The sequence below is a fragment of the Neovison vison genome, chromosome X (genome assembly GCF_020171115.1).
Source record: "Neovison vison isolate M4711 chromosome X, ASM_NN_V1, whole genome shotgun sequence".
NCBI lineage: Eukaryota > Metazoa > Chordata > Mammalia > Carnivora > Mustelidae > Neogale > Neogale vison.
In genome coordinates this window covers 45372597-45397782 of record NC_058105.1, presented here as the reverse complement: position 1 = coordinate 45397782, position 25186 = coordinate 45372597, and the positions used below count along the sequence as shown (strand labels likewise).

Here is a 25186-nt window from a genome sequence, read left to right as displayed (position 1 = left end):
ATGGAACCACAGAGAAGTTTGTCAACCTCTTTGGCACTGTGCTCTATTTGATTTTAGATGATAAAGTCAGTGATGTTTCTTCACAACCCATGATATTTCCCCAGAACCGTTTGTGGTATGGGGACCACTGATGTGTTATTCTCAATTTCAGGACATAATGATGTGGGTAACCCCTTAAAAAGAAGAACAAGATGCTGGGGTATTTACCGAAGGAGATACAACAACTGGTCTGAACAAATTAGTTCTGGCATTCATCCTTCATCCCACCAGCAACAAGATGGAGATCCAGCAACAAATGGAGCTCACATGAGCACCCGAGTGAGATAGTAAGTGATCAGTCAGCATAGCTGAAATGTACCAGCCAGTGGAGTGCATAGGCCTGAGGTAGAATATGTCATTCTCTTCTCCAACCTAGAAGAGTGAAGAATGATAGAATCAGGTTAATGGTTGAGCAAACTTTATTGTACCCTGGTATCAGTGGGCAAGTGTGTAATGGAAGACTTTCTGAGCACGTGTGGACTACTTCCTTCTCTCCACTTCCCCACAGCGCTCCCTATGCTGTTCCACCATGTCATCGGAGAGGCAATTCTCAGAAACAAGACCAAACCCAGACTAACATGGAGGGAGAGCAAAAGCCTCCAGAGAGGAGAATGGAGCAGGAGAAGCAGGATGAGACCACAGGGAAATGGTTCAAGATCATTGTGAGTATCCTGGCAAAGTGGACTGAATACGTAGAAGAAGGTGAACAGAGGGAACTGTGTTGGACTCATGCAGAGATGCTAGGTACTTTTCTGGGGGCAGAGGAGTGGGTAATTGGCATTTTTTACTACTGGCATTGTCACATTTTCGACATCACATATGTTAATATCCTAGTTAATACCCTAGATCAAGTAAGGGCAGACTCAGAAAAGCAGTATAAAGGGAACGGACTGACTACAGGGAGAATCAGGTAAGTTGACTAAGAGCAGAGGAAACTACAGAGCGGAGGAAACTACAGCCAAGGAGATGGAGCAACTCCACACTGGAAGGCTCAGTTTAGCTCTAGCTGAGTGTGGGAGGAGGTTGAGTCTCTGGGGTCCCTGCTGAAGAAGTAGGAGTCTCTGGGGTCCCTGTTGGAGAAGCAGGCTGAGGCATCCTGCCTTGAGCTAGGATCACTTGGGACTTTATAAAAGGAAGTATATGTTAAACATCTTAAGTTGATTAATTGAAGAAAGGTGTTTGAATGGAAAGAAAGGTTATTTAGGAAATCCATGTCTGGTGCAAAAGTTTGCAATGATGGATAACATCTTATTATAAGAAATTATTCCATAGCCCCCCCCCCCGAAAAAGGTATGAAAGCAAGACATGGTTGGGCCTTATCTTAACCTTGGATTCCATTGTGTCAATCTCTTCTCCCATCTTTTCTCCCATCTCTGGATCCTAGATCCCATTCGGCATCAAATATGATGAGAAGTGGCTGCTGGATCTGATTCAGGGACAATGCAGTGTCCCCTTCACCCCAGTTGAGGTAAGAGAAAACAGTGAAGCAGATGAGAAGAAACAGGGCAGATGAGTAGTGGCTGGGGTCTCATATTTTTTTTTTCTCTTGCCATTATCCCTATAGTTTCACTATGAGAGAATGCAGGCCCAATTTTTTGTTGAGGATGCCAGCGTTGCCTTTGCACTGAAGAATGTCAATGGCAAGATCTGGGATGAGGCTAATGAAAGGGTGAGTGTCAAGGGCGTGACTGGGGCTAGTTAGGGGCAAGAGGGCGGGAGAGGGGCAAGGTCTTGTGTCAGATCTCCTGGTACTTACCCAGCCCCTCTTGGGTTCCCTACAGATCTCTATCTTTATCTACCCCTCTGACACACCCCACTCTGTGCAGAAGGAGCTGACGTCAGTAAAGGTGGAGCAGACAAAGGTAATGCTGACTCAAGACTAGTTGTGCACCCACATCCAGGCCCACATCTTCTTCAAATACCTATTGCACCCCATCTCCACCTCAAACACTCAGAGCCACTGATTCCACCTCTAACTCTGCAGCTGACCATGAACAAATGATATGGAGGCTCCCAGCAATCTCTTAACATCCAGAGAGTCTGCTTTGCCCCTGGTATGTCTACAGCAGTGATTCCAGGGCAAGCGAGGGCAGAGGAGCCTGTCTGGAAAAGGAGACTTAGCGATGGTGATGTGGGGAGGGGCTGGTGCTGGAGCTGTACCAGCTGGGCCTTTCTCAGCCCTCTGATTCCCTCCTCTTGGCTTCTCGGAGACTTGATCACCCATGATATTGAAATGGTACCAAAGCCTAGACACAGCATGGCTGCCTCCCTGAAGACCCATGAGAAGAACATGCCTGAGATGAGGACTCAGAGCCAGTGCCAAGACTGGTGGTGAAAGTGGGAGAGATTAGGTAGAAGAGGCAGACTGGTCTCAGATATCCGCTGTGGGGGTCCTCACTCTAACTTTTTCCTCACCATAGCTTTTACCCTCGAACCTGAGAAACAAGACACCCTGCCAGCTGGATGGGCAGAATGCCCCTGGCATTAAGAACTTGAACCTCTCCAACAGTGAGGTGAGGTGTGGTACCCAGATCCTTCTCTGAAAGGAGGATGGGAGTGCTCATGGGATGGTGACAAGAGTCAGGGAAGTGGATTTGTTGAAAAGGGAAGGGATGGGTGTGCAGGGTCATCCTGGCCATCTTTCTCTGCTCCATGTGCTTCCTCCCCATAATTATAGGTGATGTCTTTAGAGGAGCTGGACGAGGGCAAAAGTCTGCAGCCAGAAGAGATGACTGCCGACAGAAGCACCCTGTGCACCGCCTTCCCTGATAAATCAACCAACATAAGGTCAGTTGTACACTGTGTCACCCCGTGGGATTCTGAACTATGCCTGACGGTTCCTGTTTGGAGGAGGCAGCAGCTCTGTTCCTTTGTGTGTGTGTGGGGGGGGGGGCACCAGAGTCCCTGTGCTCTCCTCTTTGTGTCCCTCACCTGTGCTTGGACATCTCCTTCCCTTCGTCTGACCTGCTCACCAGTTTGTCTGGTCTGAGGTCCCTTTGCAGGTTGTCTGCACCCAGCCTTCCCTAGAATGCCCTCCCCAAAGCGTGATCCACGAAGCAGGGCTCCCCTTCCTCACTAGGACGAGGGTGACCACTTTGAACCACATGCTGTGACCTGGACTGACAAGGGTCCTCCCACCCAGGGCCTCATGCTGAGACAGGACTTCCTGCCTCCCTGCCAAGACAGGGCTTCCCTCCCTTGTTCTGAGAGGTACTCTCCTTTTTCCGAACCAAATGTGTCCCCCCTCCAATTTCAGGCTGGCTTGGTGGCTTTCCTGCCCCACGCTGAGGGCCGAGGTTCTGGGGGTCTGCCATCATGACATCCATTCCTCTGACTCGGGGCCAGGAGCTCGGCCCTCCGTAAGAGAAACCAGGGTTCCCTGAGTCTGAGGGCCAGAAGTAGGTGACTGCCAGTGAAGAGAGGGCTTCCTGAGGCAGGAATGGAAGGCAGAGGGCAGAGGTGCTTGAGAGGGCAGAAGGACAGGCCTCTCAGAGGCACTGCCCCCTCCCCTCCCTCCACAAGGCACATCATCCTGACTGGTCCTTCAGAGGAGCCCTGGGTAGTCCGATATGGTTATGATCCCTCAGGCAAATAACCAACTGGGACAGGCACAGGTGCACTGGGGCCAACAGAAGGGAAGGCAGTGATCATAAGAGGGAACCACAGACCCTCAGCTCCTTGCTGACCTGGGGCTTGACCCTCTCTACTCCTTCTGGGGTAGTTCTCCTGCCCCCATGGCTGCCTCGTTCCCCATGCCCAGCTCAGACTGAGCTCACGCAGGTGACAAAGTTTCAAAGTTTCATCCAGCATGCAGTGGGCCCCCAGGCCAACACCTACCTGTTTTCCATTCTTACCTTGGGTGCCAGGGCCAGCCAGGGCAGATGAGGGAAGGACTATAGTCAGGGAACCATTTCCTCCTTCTCCTCTCTTCCTCCCTGACCCCCCTACCAGGTTAGAGCTGTTTTTTTTTTTTTTCCCCTTCCCTTTGCTTTGTTTTCTCTCCCTCCTTTATCTCTACTCCCCTATGTCTCTCTCATCTCTCCTTTCCTACCTTCACTCCCTCTTCTGTCTTCATCCACCTCCCTCTCCCTCCCTGCCTCCTGGGTCTTGCCCCAGTCACCTCCCCGCCCCAGCATCCTGAGCCACCCCTGGGGGGTGTCATGGCCCTACAGAATGCTGGACCCCTAGTGAGGTAGCAGAGTCCTCGTCTCCCACCCCATTGCCTCTTCTCTCTGGAGCCTTTGGTTTGGACCGGAAGGAAGGAAGGGAGCAAGAAAGTGGAAGGCAGCCCTGAAGCCTGGGCTTCAACTGTTGCTTCTGGTGGCACCGGAGATGAGATTCAGGAGAGTCTAGGTGGGATCCACCCAGTGGGAGGGGGAGGAAGGGGTGGAGCAGAGGAATGGAATCAGAGAGAGGGGGAAAAGAGAGTATGTGCTTTCCCACTAGGTCCATCTGCAAGGGAGGAGCCAAAGGCGCTGGAAGGCTGGGACACTGCAGTGTAGGTGGGACATACTGGGCTGTGTGTCAGGTGTAACTGTGCTTGCTCCCATGATGAGGGACTCCTGCAAAGTTTCACCGACTATTCTGTTTTGTCTGGATTTCTGCAGCTCCATCCTGGAATTGTTTCCCAAGTTATTATGCCTGGTAGGTGTATTTCTTGATTATGGACTTCTCTACTGGCACTGATGCTGCCCCAAACCAGCCCTGAAGCCATTTAGGTCTTGAAGAAGTTACAATCTTCATGACTCTTAAACATCATGGAGGTCCAGATCCACGTGGGAACCCAACAAGGGCTCTATATCTTCTTCAACCACGCTCTCCAGGGGCGTCAGGAACCCCAAGACCGTGATCCCAAATGTAGTCTTGCCCATGTAATTTCCAGGGCCCTTTTGCACCTGGCCTCTGACCCTCACCCTCCCCAAGGCCCATCCTTTCCCTGACTGTCCAGCACTAGCTCCTGGTCTGCACTGCCCACTCCCTCTTCCTTTCCCCAGGACAGCCAGGAGTCACCTTCACCAACCACCATTGGTATTGCAGCCCACAAGTGGTTACCAACCTGCAGGGTAAGGAGGGCAGATCAAGCAGGGTTTTGGGTAGTGCACAACCGTGGTCCTGAGTGCACAACCGTGGTCCTGAGGACTGTTGTGATTTCAGGGAAGCTTCTTTGGATCTGATGCCCTGAAGCGTCTAATCCTTCAATTCCTGCAGCAGTGAGTACTCCTGGGAATCTGGGGAAGGGGATGGCTAGGACGGGTGAGGCCACCCAAGCTCAGGACTGCTGACTCGGTCTTGATATCTCATCTGGGGTCCAGACCACAGAGATAGACTGCTGTCATTACTCTCCCACAGTTACTACTTGATCTACGACTCCAGAGACCGTCAGGGTCTCCTCGGTGCCTACCACGAAGAGGCCTGCTTCTCCCTGGCCATTCCCTTCAGCCCCGAGGACCCAGGCCCGTGAGTAGCAAAGCTCAGTCTCTGTTCCTGGGCCCTGTGGCTCCCTGGCGGACACAGGGCAGCTCCTGGAATCACCCACACTGGCCACACCACCACCTCCTTTTCCTCTTTCTCTGCTAGAAGCAGCTTGTGCGAGTACTTCAAGGAAAGCAGGAATATGAAGAAGCTCAAGGACCCCTGTGCGTGTGTGATGGGGAAGACTGGGAAAGGGAAAGGGGGTGTGCGGGGGTAATTACAGGGCCCAGGGTGTGGCAACCCCTGACCTTTGCTTGTTTCTCCTCCGCCCATAGCCCTGCGTGTTCAGCTGCTGAAGCATACAAAATGTGACGTCATGCGCTCCCTCTGTGTGCTGCCCAAAACTCAGCATGACCTCAGCTCCTTCGTGGTGGACATGTGGTTCCAGACGGTGAGCACCTCCTTCGTCCCAAGGGCAGACCCAGAAAGCCATGGGTGGGTAGGAAGTTTAGGTGACTTAGCACCTGGGCTCTTCCCTTTCAGGAGAGGATGCTCTGCTTCTCTGTCAACGGGGTGTTCAAGGAAGGTGCGTGTGTGCATAAACTCCTCCCCAGATGCCCCTCTGCTCTCTCCCCGCTGGCTGGGCTCCCTCTCAGAACTCTCCCAGCTTACCTGGTGCCTTCCTTTCTCTTCCTATTCCCGCTGTGTTCTCCCATCTCCACTCTGCCCTCAGATCATCCTGGTCTGAATTAGGTCTATGCCTGCCTGCCCTACACCGCTTGGGCATTAGAGACACAGTCTGTGGAGTTGGACAGTTCTGACTCTAGATCCTTACTCTGTGACCTTGGGCTCCTAACCTATAAGTTTACTCAAATGTTAATGGAACTAATGATGTCCATCTCTTGAGAAGCTGTGAGAAATGCATCAAATGCACTTTTGAAGTGCATTTTCAATGGTCCCAGCACATGGTAGGGTCCCTGTCACTGGGAATAGATTGCCTTCCCCATTCAGAGCACCCTGAGCTCCCCAGAGAACAACTGTCCCCTTCAGCATGAATGTCAAGTCAGACCCTGACTGGGGAGTACTATGTGAGTATGTAAAGCATGTTGGAATGCTAAGGGGGTATTGTTTGTTGCTCGTTGTTAAAGTGGAAGGCATGTCTCAGGATTCTGTTCGTGCCTTCACTCGGACCTTCATTGCTACTCCTATCAGCAATTACAGGTGAGTGCTGTGTTGTGGGTGGAACACCCAGTTCAGTATGAGTTCTGGGGTATGTGAATGGGGAGGTACAGTCTTTGGGGTTGTGAAAAGCCAACAGGTATAACCAAGGAATCGTGTCTCCTAGTGATTAAGAGCATCGGCTCTGGAATCAGATTATGGGTTCTTTCCCTCATCCCAACACTCACTAGCTTTGTGACTTTTGTCAAGTCACATGATCTCTTTGTGACACAGTGACTTCCTCTGAAAAACGGATATTAGACTGTCCACTCTTTGGCAGTGTAAATATGGGTGTAAATTTGCCTGTGGTTTGGGGATAAACCTCTAAATGTAGTGAAATTGGTTAGACAGTCTCTCCAAAGGTTGGCTCTGTGAAGTGTGAAGGAAAAGTAGAGGTATCAGCCAAGGAACCTGGGTGGCAGGCACAGTAGGGGTATGGAAAGAACTTGCTTACTGTGTGGCAGTGGGAGCAGGATCATTGTTGGGGCGTGGGGTTGACAATCTGTCCAATTTCTAAGGTCCCATTTTTTTACCCTTCAGTCTATGCATCGTGAATGATGATCTGTTTGTGAGGGACGCCAGCCCCAAGGAGACCCAGAGCACATCCTCTGTCCCAGTGCCCACACCCTCCTGCAGCTCCTGGCCCACCCTTTGCCAGAAGCAGCAGGAAATGGGGCAGACTTTCTCCACCCAGTCTGGGATGAATCTCCAGTGGTCTCAGAAGTGAGTGCTGGGGGTGCATGGGGATAGGAGGGAGCTGGGAGGAGCCAAGATTGAATCATGTCAACTTGCAGGTAATTTGTTTTGCTTATTTAGTTCACTCACTACTTATAAGATAAGCAGGTTTTTTTCTTTTAATTATTTGTACATTTACTTACTTACTTAGTTTTAGCTAGCCCACTTTTTTTTTTTGTTAACAGTTGTTCATTACTTTCCTAAATCCATGGACCTGTACCTTTATTGGCAGACATTTTGGTTTCAGGAGTTTTTCCCAGTACGCACTGTGCCACAGGGCTCATTCCATTGCCTAAGTTGTGATAAATGTGGTGGTGGGCTCCTTTTGCATAGACTGGGACATGGTACTGTGCAGTCAGATTGTCTCTGGCTTTAGTTTTAATGGATGTCACCTGTGCTTTCTCCACACTAGGTAACTTCATGACAGCCACTGGGACTACATTGGTTCTCACACAGCGCAAGGTGAGGTTCAGGAATTCAGGCCAAATGAACCAAAACTGGGGGGCCTGGGGAGGAGACTCAGTGTTCCTGGCTCTGCTGATCTCCCATCTCCCTCTCCTCACTTCCTCCAGGCCAGGCACATGATCCCAGAGGAGACCCTCACCCAGACTCCTCCAGGATCTTGAGAACACAGCCCTGACAAGAAACTGTTTTTGTAGTCATCTTCATCTTCATCATCTTTGTTATCTTTTTTCTCTAGCCTGAGTTAATCTCTGACTGAGCGGGAGGTTTGCTGGGAGCTGGGAAGCCAACGTTTAACTGACGCTAATCTGCTCAAAGACCAAATGTGTATTTTCCCACTCAGGATCCCTGATTCTCTTCTTAATAAATAATGGCATTGCATGTTATGTTGAATCTCTGCAAAATCCATCCAACGCCTGTATTTTGATCACTGGTCTATAGAGAAAGAAAAGGAGACGCAAAGAGGGTCAGTGACTCTTGGAGAATAGTAGGGTAGAGACTCAAAGGCTTAGACTTCTCTTTAAAGCCCAGGCTGTGTGTGTGCCCCATGGCTGTGTGGCTACCAGGGTGGGGATGTTCTCTTATCCTATTATAAATGGGGATAGTGTTCTGGGCCCCTAGTGTATTAGTCAAATGTTTTTAGGCAGAGAACAATATTCTTTCTTAGCCATACAAATCTATTCAAATTTAAAACCAATTCACTTAGGGAAAAACAGCATTAAAGAGCACAAGAGAACCTGGGAAGAATAAATTGCCCTCATATATGACTTATTTTTGTATTGATATCCTTGACATAGAAAGGAATCCCTAGAAAGACAGAAACAGATATCAATTGAGAATTGTTATTAAAGTCAATAGGAATACCCAAGATATGTATGAAATCCATCCAACCATAATAACCTACAAAAACACAACTGCAAATGTTTAGACGAGATACAAAGTGAGAAAAATAAAGCTGACCTGGAGGTTGGTGCTCTCTGTCCCCAGGGTTCTAGTCAGATATTTTTATGCATAGAATAGTGTTACATTCTTTTTTTAAAATTTATTTTTTATTTTCAGCATGACAGTATTCATTATTTTTGCACCACACCCAGTGCTCCATGCAATCCGTGCCCTCTATAATACCCACCACCTGGTACCCCGACCTCCCACCCCCCGCCCCTTCAAAACCCTCAGATTGTTTTTCAGTGTCCATAGTCTTTCTTAGTGTTACATTCTTAGCCATATAAATCTATTGAAAAGAAACCTATTTGAAGAAAGGCAGCATTAAAAAGCACATGAAAATCTTAGGATAAAAAATGATCCTCATGTATAACTGATATAAATATCCTTGGTATATAAAAGCAAAATCAGTAGAGTGATCAGATAACTGAGACCAACCTGAAATTCTTATTAAATGAAGTAGTAATGCCCAGAAAGTCTATGAAAGTCTATCCAAACATAATAATAATAAAGACACATTTACAAACACTGCGATAAGATACTAAATGAGAAAAAAAAGCTAAAGACTTTAGTTTCCAGGAAAATACATTGTGTGTGTATGTGTGTGCACGTGCACATGTGCACGCGCATGTGTGTGTATGTGTGTCTGTATTGCTATACTGTATATGATATGTAGAAAACTCATTACTTATAAAAGTACATCGTGTCAAGTAAAAAATATTTGGAAAAGACATAACCTCTTAGAGGGAAGAATTTTTTTTTTTCTTTAGGTCAGAGATCTCCCCTTTGGTGTGTAAGGTATCTGTTGGGGCCTGGAAGAAATGGAGAATTATTGATATGAGGAAGGTCCCTGAGAGTCAGTTCTGGGAGGTGTTCACAAGTAGACCCTCCTTTGAGGCCTAGGAGCATAGTGGAAGGAGGGGGTTCAAATCTACATTTGACCTTGTGTGCCTTCATGAGCAGATAAGTAAACAACCCTTCAGACCTGCACCTCCTGGGTAGCCTCTAGGTTGCTGCTGTCGATGGTTGAGAACTAGAAATGCTCCCCTAACTACTTCCATGTCTATTGCAATTCTTATTCTCCATCCTGTTTATAAAACACATAACTACTCAGTCAAAATCGGACAGGTCTGAGGCCACAGGAAACTAACAGGTCCCCAGCCTCATGTCTGCTGGGACACCTGCCAGCTGCTTAGGACACCTGCTGGATGGGAACCTGCCATCTTAGCTCTGATGTTTTTTTTTGCCTTACAAGGGTCCTGCTCAGATGTTTATCTTCTAGGCCCCCAATGAAGCTTTGGGTTAAGGATCAAGATCATAACCCATTTCCTTTTGTTCCATGTGCTCTTGTGACCCCAGTTTTCTAAACTATTTTTGTCATCCATTCTCTCTATGTCAGCAGAAAGACTGCCTTCCCACGTCATCACTGGGTGTTCTGTAAGCCAAAGCTTAATTTTATATGTAATGGGGACCTAATGAAGATTTATGAATGGGTAGAGAGACAAAAATCTTCCTTTTGAATGCCAGTGACACATAGATGTTAACAATATAAACATTATAAATGTGCATATGTATTCACATATAGTTCCATACTTAATCTTCCCAAGTTAATAACTATCCTTTTAAAAAATTACTAAAATAGAAATTACTGTACTAATTTTACCAATGAGGGTGTTATGCTCAAATTGTTTTGAAAACACACTTGATTTGGAAAATGCACATCTGTCCCAATTCTATTGAGTTTATCTGAGAGAAACACTAGACAAAAGAGGATAATTAGACCCAACTGAACCAAGCCACAAACCTCAAATATCTACCAGCTCCCTCAGTTCACAGGAAGTGTTATCAGCCACACTCATCCACATTTGATGTTAGAATTTTCTGTCTGATGTCGTTAGCTTTCTTCCTACCACTTGATATCTTTACTAAGTATGTTCCGATCAATGGACATGGTATGTCTCATCATGTATTTAGATCTCATCATTATTTTGTTGTTTTTAGCACACAAGTCCTATAAAGGTTTTAGGAAATGCAAATGATGTTGTGCTTTTAGGTTCAAATTAGAATGTCTATGTGTTCACTGTTACTTTATAGTAACTTTATATTCCACTTATCTTGTATCCTATTACCTTCTTGAACTCACTAGTTTTAGGAGGGCTGTGTGTGTTTGTGTGTGTGTGTGTGTGTGTGTGTGTGTGTTTTCCTTGGATTATCTATATAGACAACTAAATCATCTGCAAACAAAGAGATATTTTTTTCTTCCTCTCAAATCTGTATGCCTTTTATTTCCTTCCTTCCTTCCTTCCTTCCTTCCTTCGTTTCTCTTTTGCCCATTGCCCCTGCTGGAACTTCCATACTATGTTCAAAAAAAGTAGTGAGAGTGTAAATTTTTCCTTTTTTCCCAGCTATTATTAGGTAAGAAACCATTCAGTCTAGCATCATTAAATATAATTTTGTTGTAGGTTTTTTTTATAGATGCTATTTGTTAAGTTGAAGAAGTTTATCTTTATTTCACAAAGAGAAACTCTCTTAGAGCTAATAAGTGAATTTAGCAATGTTTCAGGATACAGTATCAAAATACAAAAAAAAATGAATTTCTAAACATCGCCACAGAACAGTCTGAAAATGAAATTAGGAAGACAATTTCAACTACAGTATCATCAAAGAGAATAAAACACATAAATAAATTTAATGGGGAAAACTCAAAACATATATTCTGAAAACCACAAAGCATCATTGAAAGAAATCAATCAAGACTTACTCAAGTGGAAAGATGGAGGAGGAGACAAGATGGTGGAAGAATAGGGGAGCTTGTTTCATCTGGTCCCTTGAATTTAGCTAGATAACTATCAAATCATTCTGAACACCCATGAATTCAACCTGAGGTGTAATAAATAAACAATCTGGAGCTCTACAAGTAGAAAAGCAACCACTTTCTGCAAGAAAGGGGGTGCAGAGAAGTGAATCTGAGGGGATATATTGGAGGATAGGGAGCCTCAGTAAGCTGGCTACCAGAAAGTGATATAGCCCAAGATGGCAAAATCAGAACCCTTAGAAATCTGCTCCAGTGAGAAACATTCCTGACTGAGAGGAGCTGGGGTGGTGAAAGGGGGCAAATTTCTAGAGGCAAATTTCCCTGGAGTCACAGAAACAACCAGGGTGCCTGAGCCAGTAGAGTTCCCAAGCATTGGAGCAGGGAAACTGGTTAGGGTCAGCGAGCCTGGAAGGGGACTCTCAGCTGGGTTTGTCATAAAGTGTGAGCTGAGCCTTTCTCGGGTGATTGCTCTCTGTGTGGGGACCACGCAAATGACGGGAACTCGGGGCCCCTCCACCTTCCCTTGGGATGGGCAGAGTGTGTGCATGCAGACCCTGGGGACAGCTCTCAGTGCCTGAACCCTACAATAAGCAGGAACGCAGCGGCCCTCCGCCTCCCTACACCGGGGCTGAGCAGGTGCGTGTGTGGTGGGGCAACAGCTCTCAGGGTGGGAACCCTGTAGAGGACAGTAGTGGGTAACCCTCTGCTTACCCCCTGGAGGGATGGAGTGAGTGCGCACAGGAATTGGAGACAGCTTTCTGTGCCAGGACCCTACAACATGCAGAACCTTCTGCCTTCCCCCTCAGGAGGATGAGTGTGGATGCACACTGTAGAAGTCTGCAGAGTTTGGCACACACAAAAGTGAAGACCATTTATCCCTGAGGGTTTACTGAAGAGAGGGGATCATGATCTTTGGACTCTGGGGCTGGAGATCAGGTGCCACCATTTTTATTTTGATCCTCTAAAGAAGCCCGGAGAGCCTTCCGGAACAAAAGCCACACAGGGGACCAGCTTACACTGAGCCTGCCCTCCTGCCCAGGGGCAGAGCAACTCCGCCCAAGCCAAGACACCTGAGAAACAGCATGGCAGGCCTCTCCCCCAGAAGACCAACTGGAAGAATCAGTACACAACAAATTTATGGACCACACAAGACTGTAAAACTCCAGTGTTACGGGAAAATGGTATATATAATTCAAGGTTTTTTCCCCCGGATTCCTTTATCTTTCAGTTTAAAATTCTCCATTTTTTTCTTCTTTCCCTTTTCAACTAGTTTTGTACTTTATCAGTCCTTCTTTTTAAGTCTATTTTCTTAACTTTTGTTTTTTCATTTAAATTTTATAGATATATTTTTCAGTTTTGGCTTCCTTTCACTATACTCAATTTTATTTTTGTATATATGTAAGTTTTGTTTTCTTTACAATTTTGGTATTTAGTGTCTTCTAACACAGAGACCAAGATACACCCAGGACCAGCTAGATCACCAGGTTTTGCCCATCTTGTGAGATTATATCCCCCACCCCACCTCCTTTTCTTCATCATCCTTTGCTTTTGTTTTTCGTTTTCTGGTGTCTGACCCCTTTGAATTTGTTTAGTGTGTATTTTGTTTGGGTTGTGGTTGATATTTTTGATCCTGCTCATTCATTCATCCATTCTTCTCTGGGAAAAAATGACTAGAAGGAGGAATTCACAACAAAAGAAAGAACCAGAGGTAATACTCTCTGATACATATCTAATCAATATGGATATAAGTAAAATGCTAGAGCTGGAATTCAGGATAACAATTATTATATAATTGGACTTGAAAAAAAGTGTAAAAGACACTAGAGAATCTCTTAGGGCAGAAATGAGATCTAATCAGGCCAAAATTATAAGTGCTCTAAATAAGATGCCATCCAAATTGGCTGCTCTAACAGTTGGTGTAAATGAGGCAGAAGAGAGACAGTGTCATAGAAGTCATGTTGAAGGAAAAGAGGGAAGCTGAGGTGGAGAGAAAAACAACTACTAGGACATGAGGGGAGGCCTCATGAAACTGGTGATGTTATAAAATGTACCAACATCAGAATTATTGGGGTGTCTGAAGATGAAGAGAGAGTGAGAGAGAGGGCCATAAGGTGTATTTGAGCAAATCATTGCTGAGAACTTCCTTAATCTGGGGTATAAAACAAGCATTCATATCCAAGAGGTAGAGAGGACATCTTCCAAAATCAATGAAAATAGATCAACACCCTGACATATAATAGTGGAGCTTGCAAATTTCAGAGAAAAAAAGAAAATCCTGAAAGTAGTTCAAGACAAGAGGTTCCTAACCTACAGGGGTAGGAACATTAGACTTACATAAGACCTATCCACAGAGACCTGGTGGGCCGGAAAGGGCTGGCATGATATATCCAGGGATCTAGACAAGAAATCCATGCAGCCAAGAATACTTTATCCAGCAAGACTGTCATTGGGAATGAAAGGAGAGATAAAGAGTTTCCAGGACAAACAGGAACGGGAAGAATATGTGTCCACCAGGCCAGCCCTGCAAGAATTATTAAGGGGAATCCTGTAAGCAAAGAGAGAGAGCCCAAGAGTAACATAAGCCAGAAAGAAACAGAGACAATCTACAGAAACAGGGGCATTACAGGCAATACAATGGCACTAAATTCATGCCTTTCAATAGTTACTCTGAATGTAGATGGTCTAATTGCTCCAATCAAAGGACACATGGCATCGGATGGGGAAAAAAAAAAAAAAAGAAAGTAAGCAAGTCCCATCCATATACTGTCTACAGGAGACTCAGACACCTCCACACTGAAAATGAGGGGGTGGGGAATGATTTATCATGCTAACAGACCTCAAAATAAAGCTGGGGTTACAATCCTTATATCAGACTAATTCAATTTTAAAACAAAGACTGTCATAAGGGATGAAGAGGGACACCATATCATACTTAAAGGGTCTATTCAAAAAGAAGATCTAACAATTATAAATATTTATGCCACTAACTAGGGAGCAGCCAATTATATCAACCAATTAATAGCAAAATTAAAGAAGCACATAGATAATAACACCTTAATAGTACAGGACTTTAACACTGCCCTCAAAGCAATGAACACATCATCTAAGCAGAAAATCAGCAAGGAAACTAGAGCTTTGAATGACACATTGGACCAGATGGACTTCAGAGATATACAGAGAGCATTCCATCCTAAAGCAAAAGAATAAACATTCTTCCGGAGTGCACATGGAACTTTCTCCAGAACAGATCAAGTACTGGGTCACAAATAAGGTCTCAACTGATATCACAAGATTGGGATTATTGCCTGGATATTTTCAGACCACAATGCTTTGAAACTTGAACTCAATCACAAGAGGAAATTTGGAAGGAGCTCAGACATTTGGAGGTTAAAGTGAATCCTGCTAAGAAATGAATGGGTCAACCAGGAAATTAAAGAAGAACTAAAAAAAAAAAAATCATGCAAACTAGTGAGAATGAAAACACATTGGTCCAAAACCTTTGGGATACTCCAAAGGTGGTCCAAAGAGTGATGTACGTAGCCATCCAGGCCTCTCTCAAAAAATTAGAAAAATCCCAGATACACAAGATAACCATACACCTAAAGGAGTTAGAGAAAGAACAGCAAATAAAGCCTAAACCGAGCAGGAGAAGAGAGATAATAAAGATTAGAGCAGAAATCAATGAAATAGAAACCAGAAGAACAATAGAACAGGTCAAGGAAACCAGAAGCTGATTCTTTGAAAGAATTAATAAGGTTGATAAACCCCTAGTCACACTTATTGAAAAGAAAAGAGAAAGGATCCAAATTAATAAAACCATGAATGAAAGGGGAGAGATCGTGACCAACACCAAGAAAATTCAAACAATTGCAAGAACATGGTATGAGCAACTATATGCCGAGAGATTAGGCAATCTGAAAGAAATGGATGCATTCCCAGAGATGGACAAACTACCAAAGTGGAAACAGGAAGAAACAGAAGACCTGAACAGACCATAACTAGCAAGTAAATTGAAGTATTAATCAAAAACCTCCCCCAAAACCAGAGTCCAGGGCCGCTTCCCAGGGAAATTCTACCAAACATTTAAGGGAGAAATAATACCTATTCTACTGAAGCTGTTTCAAAAAATAGAAATGGAAAGGAAAACTTCCAAACTCACTCTAGGAGGCCAGCCTTATCTTGTTCCCAGAACCAGACAAAGGTCTATATGCCAGATTAACATGGATGCCAAAACACTCACCATGATACTAGCCAATAGTATCCAACAAGTACATTAAAAGGACAATTCACCAGGACCAAGTGGGATTTATTCCTAGACTGCAAGGGTAGTTCAGCATTCACAAATCAATCAACGTGATACATCCCATTAATAAAAGGAAGGACAAGAATCATATGATCCCCTCACTTGATGCAGAAAAAGGATTTGACAAAATACAACATCCTTTCTTGATCAAATCTCTCCACACTGTAGGGATAGAGGGAACACACCTCAGTATTGTAAACGCCATCTACCAAAAGCCCACAGTGAACATCACTCTCAAAGGGGGAAAAACTGAGAGCTTTTCCCCCTAAGGTCCAGAACATGATAGGGATGCCAACTCTCACCACTGTTGTTCCACATAGTACTAGAAGTCCTAGCCTCAGCAATCAGACAACAAAAAGAAATAAAAGACATTCAAATTGGCAAAGAAGAAGTCAAACTCTCACTCTTCGTAGATGACATGGTACTTTATGTGGAAAACCCAAAAGACTCCTCCCCAAAATTGCTAGAACTCATACAACAATTCAGCAACATGGCAGGATACAAAATCCATGCACTGGAATCTGTTGCAACTCTAAACACTAACAATGAGACTGAAGAGAGAGAAATTAAGGAATCAATGCCATTTACAACTGCAGCAAAAGCTGTAAGATACATAGCAGTAAACCTAACCAGCAGAGAGATAAAAGATCAGTACTCTAAAAACTACAGAACACTTATGAAAGAAATTAAGGAAGATACAGAGAGATGGAAAAACATCCCATGCTCTTGGATTGGAAGACTAAATATTTTTAAAATGTCTGTGCTACCCAGAGCAATCTACACATTCAATGCAATTCCTATCAAATTACCATCGACATTTTTCACAGGGCTGGAACAAACAATCCAAAAATTTGTATGGAGCCAGAAAAGATGCCACATAGTCAGAGGGACATTGAGAAAGAAAGCCAATGCTGGCAGCATCACCATTCCTGACTTTAAACTATATTACAAAACTGTGATCATCAAGATGGCATGGCACTGGTACAAAAACAGAGACATGGATCAATGCAACAACAACAACAACAAAGAGAATCCAGAAATGGACCCTCAACTCTATGGTCAACTGAGCTTTGACAAAGCAAGAAAGAATATCCAATGGAAAAGAACAGTCTCTTGGATAAATGGTCCTGGAAAAATTGGACAGCCACATGTGGAAGAATGAAACTGGACCATTCTCTTACACCATACACAAAGATAAACTCAAAACTTATGAAAGACCTCAATGTGAGACAGGAATCCATCAAAATCTTAGAGGAGAACCCAGGCAGCAACCTCTTCGGCCTCAGCCACAGTGCCTGCTCGCAAGACATGTCTCCAAAGGCAGAGGAAGCAAAAGCAAAAAAGAACTATTGAGACTTCATCAAGATAAAAAGCTTCTGGACAGCAAAGGAAGCAGTCAACAAGACTAAAAGGCAACCTATGGAGTGAGAGAATGTATTTTTAAATGACATATCAGATAAAGAGCTAGTATGCAAATTCTATAAAGAACTCATCAAACTCATCGTCCCAAAGAACAAATAATCCAGTCAAGAAATGGGCAGAAGACATGAACACACATTTGTCCAAAGAACACATACAAATGGCTAAGACACCTGGAAAAAAATGTTCAACATTACTTGGCATCAAGGAAATACAAATCAAAACCACAGTGAGATACCACCTTACATCAGTCAGAATGGCTAAAATTACCAAGACAGGAAAAACAAATGTCAGTGAGAATGTGGAGAAAGGGGAACCCTGTTACACTGTTGGTGGGAATGCAAGCTGGCCCAGCCATTCTGGAAAACAGTATGGAGGTTCCTCCAAAAATTAAAAATAGAGCTACCCTATGACCCAGCAATTGCCCTACTAGGTATATACTCCAACGATTCAGCTGTAGTGAAATGAAGGCATATCTGCACCCCAATGTTCATAGCAGCAATGTCCACAATAGCCAAACTCTGGAAGGAGCCAAGATGTCCTTCAATGGATGAATGGATAAGGGAGATGTTATTTTACACACACACACACACACAGGAACATTATTCAGCCATCAGAAAAGATGAATACTTACCATTTACATTGACATGGATGGAACTGGAGGGTATTATGCTAAGTAAAATAAGTCAATCAGAGAAAGACAACTACTATGTGGTTTCACGCATATGTGGAATATAAGAAACAGTGCAGAGGACCTATAAGGGAAGGGAAGGAAAACTGAATGGGAAGAAATCAAAGAGGGAGACAAACTAGGAGAGATTCTTAACTATGGGAAACAAACTGAGGGTTGCTGAGGGGGAGGTTGGTGTGGGATGGGGTAACTGGGTGATGGGCATTAAGGAGGGCGTGTGATGTGATGAGCACTGGATGTTATATGCAACTGATGAATTCTTGAACACTGCATCTGAAAATATTGATGTCCTTTGTGTTGGCTAATTGAATTTAAATAAGAAAAATTAAATGGGAAGACATCTGTGTTCATGGAGTACTTAATATTGTTAAGATAGCAATACTATTCAAATGTATATACAGATAGTATCAGCATTATTATAACCATGATACCAGCAGCATAACCCCATTAAAATCCAAGCTACTTTTTTGCGTAAATGAAAAGGTGATTTAAAAAATTCATTTGGAAATGCAAGGGGCCCAGAATAGCCAAATCAATCTAGAGAAAGCAAAACAAAATTGAATGACTCACATTTTCCAATTTCAAAAATTACTACAAAGCTAAGGGTATAGGCATAATGCCAGATATATAGGCCAATTGAATATAATTCCAACTCCAGAGATAAACTGCATATTTTTTACATTATCTTACTTTCATATACTTACTTTTATATACTCTTATATTATCTTACTTTTGCATGTTTTTTGTTTATTTATTTTTAATTTTCATTTCAGTATAGTTAATATACAGTGTTGTTTTCATTTTAGGCATATATCAACAATTCCATACATTTGTGCTCACCAAAATAAGGGTACTTTTAATTCCTATCGCCTATTTCACCAATTCCCCCACCCACCTTCCTTCTGATAACCATCTGTTTGTTCTCTATAGTTAAGAGTTCCTTTTTTCATTTGTCTCTTTTCCCCCCCTTTGTTCCTTTGTTTTCTCTTTTTAATTCTGCATGTGAGTTAAATCATCTGGTATCTGTCAGAGATCCAGAAGGACACTACATCATTCTTAAAGGGACTATCCACCAAGATGATCTAACAATTGTAAATATCTATGCCCCCAATATGGGAGCAGCCAATTACCTAAGAAAACTGTTAATCAAGATAAAGAGTCATATTGATATGACTACATTAATAGTAGGAGATCTTAACACGCCTCTCTCAGAAATAGACAGATTATCGAAGCATAAAATCAATAAAGAGACAAGAGCATTGAATGACACATTGGACCAGATGGACCTCATAGATATATACAGAACATTCCACCCTAAAACGACAGAATACTCATTCTTCTCGAGTGCACATGGAACCTTTTCCAGAATAGACCATGTACTGGGTCACACATCAGGGCTCAACCGATACCAAAAGACTGAGATGATTCCCTGCATATTCTCAGATCACAGTGCTTTCAAACTGGAGCTCAACCACAGGAAAATGTTTGGAAGGAATTCAAACACCTGGAAGCTAAAAACCACCTTGCTTCAGAATGCTTGGATCAACCGGGAAATCAAAGAAGAACTTAAAAAAATCATGGAAACCAATGAGAATGAAGACACTTTGGTCCAAAACCCATGGGATACAGCGAAGGCGGTCCTAAGGGGGAAATACATAGCCATCCAAGCCTCCCTCAAAAAAATTGAAAAATCCAGAATACAGCAGTTGTCTTTTCCCCTTAAAGAACTGGAGAATCAACAACAAATTAAGCCAACTCCACACACAAGAAGGGAAATAATCAAGATTAGAGCAGAGATCAATGAGATAAGAACTAGAGATACAGTAGAACACATCAATGAAACTAGAAGCTGGTTTTTTGAAAGAATCAACAAGATCCATAAACCATTGGCCAAACTAGCGCAAAAGGAAAGGGAGAAGGCCCAAATTAATAAAATTATGAATGAAAAGGGAAAGATCACAACTACCACCTTTGTTTCTTCTCTGGTTCTTACGATTCCCCAGGCTGGTTGCTGAAAAACCCCTTTTGTTTTCCATAAGTTGGCACTCTAGTTCAAGTTTGTTTTCTTGCCTGCCCAGAGATCCTGGTCTGCTTTTTGGAAGCATTCTGTTTATTGGAGCTTTCTCTTACCACTACACTTGGGAGTGCACACAGGGAGCCTGCCCAACAGAGGGGGAGGTGTGGGTTTAGCCCACGAAGTCATTCCTCTCCAGCAGCACCCAACAAAGCTGAGGTAGCCAAGCACTCATTCACTTTCTCCTCTTTCAGCATGAGAGGTCACTGCCAGCTAGTTCAGCATCATGCTGTTTTTGCCTTGGATGGGCAGCGCTGGCAAAGTTCCTCTTACCCTCTTCAATGCATCCTGGCTCATATATATATATATATATATATATATATATATATATTTTGGTTGTTTTTCCAACAGAGAGGTGGAATCTCTACTCAGGAAAGCTGCACTTCTACAAAGTCTCCCATGCCCGTGGCTGTGTCTGCCCAAGTCAGCACTCACCAGCTTGTTCCCTATTATGGCTAAGAGGGGTTAGAACAGGTTTGTAGGTTCCTGCTGATTTCACAGCCTGTTCTGAGGTTTGTCAGCATATTAGCCTATTACCAGATCCAGATGTGAGCAAGACCCCTCCTGGGTCCCTTGGTGTTTGGTGCTAGATCCCACAGCCCACACAGAGGTACATGTGTTTGTGGGTGGATTTCTAATTAGTTATCATAAAGGGGGGACCAAAAGGAAGGACATCTTATGCTGCCATGAGGCTGACCTTTGGTTCTATAAGTATTCATTCTTTAAAATTCCTGGAAACATATCCTTTGGAGTTATACTATAACTTATTGAATCAACCCTTCATCAACATATTTTAATTTTTTCAAACTTTACTATCAATATTGCACCAACAATACCTTATGCATATAGTCTTCCACAAAATATGTGCCAATATATACTCCCACCTACACTGACTATATCACAACATTTGACTTGTCATGCTCTGATGAACACAAGACATAATCATTTCTAAATACCTAAGCATACAAAAGTGTAGCTGGAAATACATAACAGACACAAATGTACTCATCAACCAATTTATAACCTACTGACATTTTATTATGTGTGATCTAGATTTTTTTTAATGTTATGGATATGTCTCAATCCATCTCACTTTTCTTTCATTCCATTCCCTCCCCAGAGACAACTGCACTTTAAGGCTGATGTACCCTTATGCATGCTTTTATACTTTTACTAGATATTTTTACGGCCATAAGTAATATGCAACATTACTTTTAGAGACTTAAGGATGGTTGAGAATGGTCCTATAAGAAATGTTTGTTTTTGAAACACACTTTTCTTGCATAATATTGTGCTTTGTTATTCATACATATTGATATATAGAGCTATAGGTCTTTTTTTTTAAATTAAAGATTTATTATTTATTTATTTTAGAGAGAGAGAGAGTGCACGAATAGGGGGAGGGCCAGAGGAAGACAGGAAGGGAAAGCAGACTCCCCACTGACCAGGGAGGCCTACAAGGGTCTTGGTATCAGGACCCTGAGATCATGACCTGAGCCAAAACCGGGAGTCAGATGCTTAACCAACTGAGCCACCCAGGTGCACCTATAGGTCTTTTATTTTAATTGAAGCATAGTGTCCCATTGTATAAACGCTCCACAATCTGTCCGTTTTCCTATTGATGGGAATTCAAGGTTTTTTAGGTCTGTTTGCTGTTATTATTTTTACCTTTATTTCTCATAATTATTTTTGTTTTGTACAGTATTAGAGTGAATGGGTATCATGGCTCCTGGCCAGGGTTTTCTCAAATCTGCCATTACATAGCAATCATTCAAGGTGTTTGCTAAACAAACAGAATCCCAGTTCCATGTCCTCAAATTTCTAATTCATCAGGTCAGTTAAGGGGTCTGGAAGCTTGTATTTTTCAGTAGCGCCTCAAGCATTTCCAAAGATCAGGCCAAGTCCGGGAAGCTCTTTGATCAGTTAACAGGAAATCATCTCATTAAATTCTCAAGTTGCTTTTCTTTCATTTTTTGTTCAACTTCTGTTCTTTTATATCTCCATTGTCTTTAATGATTAGTTTAAAAATTTAAAAATACAGACATGCATGAGGTGGCAATTTAACAAATTTGATAAACACCCCTATTGATTTTTACTATATAAATACGTATGCAAAAGATAACTTTAATAACCCAAGGAAAAATACAATAATCATTTAGAATGGCAAATAACTTTTTCTTCTTTTTCTTTTCTTTGTTTGTTTGTTTGTTTGTTTTTTAAGTAGCTCCATGCCCAGTGTGGAGCCCAATGGGGGGCTTGAAATCACAACCCTGAGTTCAGGACCTAAGCTAAGATCAAGAATCTGACACTTACCCAACTGAGCCACACAGGCACCCCTAGAACGGTAAACAGTTTCTAAGTAAAGTATCCCTTATGCAAGAGACCATTCTTCCCTGACCATATAACCCTTATGTGATAGATAAGAATTGTCCTAACCCTGAAAGTTTTATTACTATTCTTTTCATGACCATTAAAGATTTTTTGTTGCATTTGTTCCAAATTAAAACATTTTTCAATATGATAACACAAGTCACAGAATAATAGTGATTGTGAAAATTACTGGTGTTTCAAAATACGTAACAGTTGAAAAAGATATGTGACAGGTAATGTAACATATCCGGTTCAGAGCTCGATAACATTTTTAAAAAAAGAACAGTGAATCTTGGAACACTGAAAAAATAAAATAAAATTTAAAAAATAATAAATAAATAAATAGAACGTTGTTTCTTTTCTACAAAAGCCAGTTCATCTTGATAATATCAGAAAGAATTATTTTTTAAAAATTCCATTGAGACAGAAACCAACATGAGTGGGATAGGTTCCCTAAGTCTTGACTAAAATGCAAAAGATTGTCTGCTTTATTTATGCCTCCATCACACAGAATCACACATAAGTTATATGTATATATAGAAACATTTTATTCCTTTGAGGGTCCATAAAATTCCAGGGTATTGGTGCACCAAAAGTTGTTAAGTGACAGGTGTGGTTGATGCCTCACACAGAAGATTGCTTCACCTACAGAGCACCAACATAGCTCCTGTTGAAAAACGCTGCACATTTTGGATTCTTAACAAAATTTCACTATCATCAAAGCTCTGTGAATGTCACTTGCTCTCCAGAAAGATTGTGAAATTTAGGTTCTCATACATAGTATAAATAGCGCCCACACTTTCACTGACACTTATTTAAAAATGCAATATGGCAAAATATCTATGAATGTGCAATAAAGTGCAAAGAATGATTTTACAGGCACCAAAGTACTCATTACCTAAATTTACCACCTCCTGATATTTAGCATTCTTTCCTGGTAGTCCTCACACTACCCGCACCAGAACAACATACTAGAAGGACAAGTGGCTTGCTGTGAGTGAACAGAGCATGGGGTGATACCTACAAAAGGTGAGATGGGATTGTCAGTGAAGCATCAAGAAGGAGGTGCCATTTGAGCTGAGAAAGGATATACAGTCAAGGAAAGTTCTCCAAGGGGGCATTCCAGGTCTGATCCATGGTACCGATGAAAGAATGTGCAAAGGTATACTTGGTGGTTACACAGGCAATCCAGTATTGCTTAGTGTAAGACGCTTGGATGGGTAAATTGAGGAATTATGGAAAGATAGGGCGAGCCAAGTCTCTGGGAGGCTCAAATACTGTGGCCACAGAATCAAAATACTTCCCTATAGGTTGTTTGTTTCCAAACCTGACTGAGCATCAGTACCTCTGTATTTTTGTTTGTTTGTTTGTTGTTTAATTTTGTGTTGGGGATAGGTAAGAGGAACAAACATCAAAATCTGAGTTGGGGGGCGCCTGGGTGGCTCAGTGGGTTAATCCTCTGCCTTCGGCTCAGGTCAAGATCCCAGGGTGCTGGGATCGAGCCCCACATCGGGCCCTCTGCTCAGCAGGGAGCCTGCTTCCTCCTCTCTCTCTGCCTGCCTCTCTGCCTACTTGTGATCTCTCTCTCTGTCCAATAAATAAATAAAAATCTTTAAAAAAAAATCTGAGTTGGGTTCCTCCAGGTTTACTTCTTAACCTGCCATCAGGCCTGGACAGTCAATGCCTATAGTTTTTGTCTTGAAATGATTAACTCTGTCTTTCTTTCTTTTTTTTTTTTTAAGGTTTATTTTATTTTTCTCCAGTGTTCCAAAATTCACTGTTTACGCACCATTGGGTGTGGTGCATAACTCTGTCTTTCAAACTTGGGATCTAAATGTGGGAGGTTCTACAAGTTTTACCTGAAATCTCCACAGATGTATGCTGAAGATGCATACCATTAACGTGAGGAAGTTTCTGCTCGCCCTGTAAAATAAAAGTCCCTAGCTAAACCCTTAATCTCAGAAACATGGGGTATCATGGCTGTACACGGCCTGAGTCCAACAGCATTAGTTTTCATGAACACTACCATATAGCCACCACCCCAATCCAGAAACAGAACACTATCCGTATCCCACAGGGCTCCTCTGTGTCCTCCTCCAAGTCATTACGACCATTGCCTCTATGCAAAGTTCACTACTAGTCTGATTGTTGATGTCATAGATTAGTTTGCTTGTTTTTGATCTTTACAAAAAGGAAGTCATACGGTGTGAACTCTTTTGTGTCTCCCTTCTTTAGGTCTGTTAGAGTTATTCAAATTATCCCATTTTGCAATGGTTTATTTTCACCACTCTACAGTAGTCCATTCTTTCACTTTGCCAAATCTAATTTATCCATTCTTGCTGATGGGCATCAGGTTGTTTTCAGCCTTGGGTTATTATGAATAATGCTGCTATGAGCATTTTTCGGCATATATTTTTGGTGCACAAAAAATTACTTGTCATTGAGGATATATCTATGGGTGTAGTTGGTGGGCTATCAGATGTGTGCAAGCTCAGCCTTAATAGATACTAACTGGTTAACCAAGTGCTTATATCAATTCATACCCTATCAGCAATGTAGAGTTCCACCTACTTCACATCCACATCAACAGCTGGTTTTGTTAGTTAGTTTTAGTTTCAGCCATTGTTGAGGACATTGTATTATGGTTTTAGTTTGGATTTGAACTAAATGAACAATGATGTTGAGCAGCATTTTTATACGCTAAGT

General features: G+C 42.8%; 1 protein-coding gene across 1 annotated transcript; it reads left to right on the top strand.

The window, feature by feature from the left end:
• The first annotated feature begins 254 nt into the window (after positions 1-254).
• Positions 255-7556, top strand: LOC122897387 (nuclear RNA export factor 3-like). The gene is given in 17 exon segments (XM_044235605.1): positions 255-326; positions 548-701; positions 1424-1507; positions 1604-1708; positions 1821-1901; positions 2024-2093; positions 2250-2351; positions 2730-2826; positions 4647-4683; positions 5034-5102; positions 5194-5249; positions 5389-5496; positions 5617-5675; positions 5787-5902; positions 5995-6037; positions 6600-6672; positions 7210-7556. Coding segments are annotated over 17 exon segments (1461 nt in total). The 5' UTR covers positions 255-306; the 3' UTR covers positions 7397-7556.
• The last annotated feature ends 17630 nt before the right edge of the window (positions 7557-25186 follow it).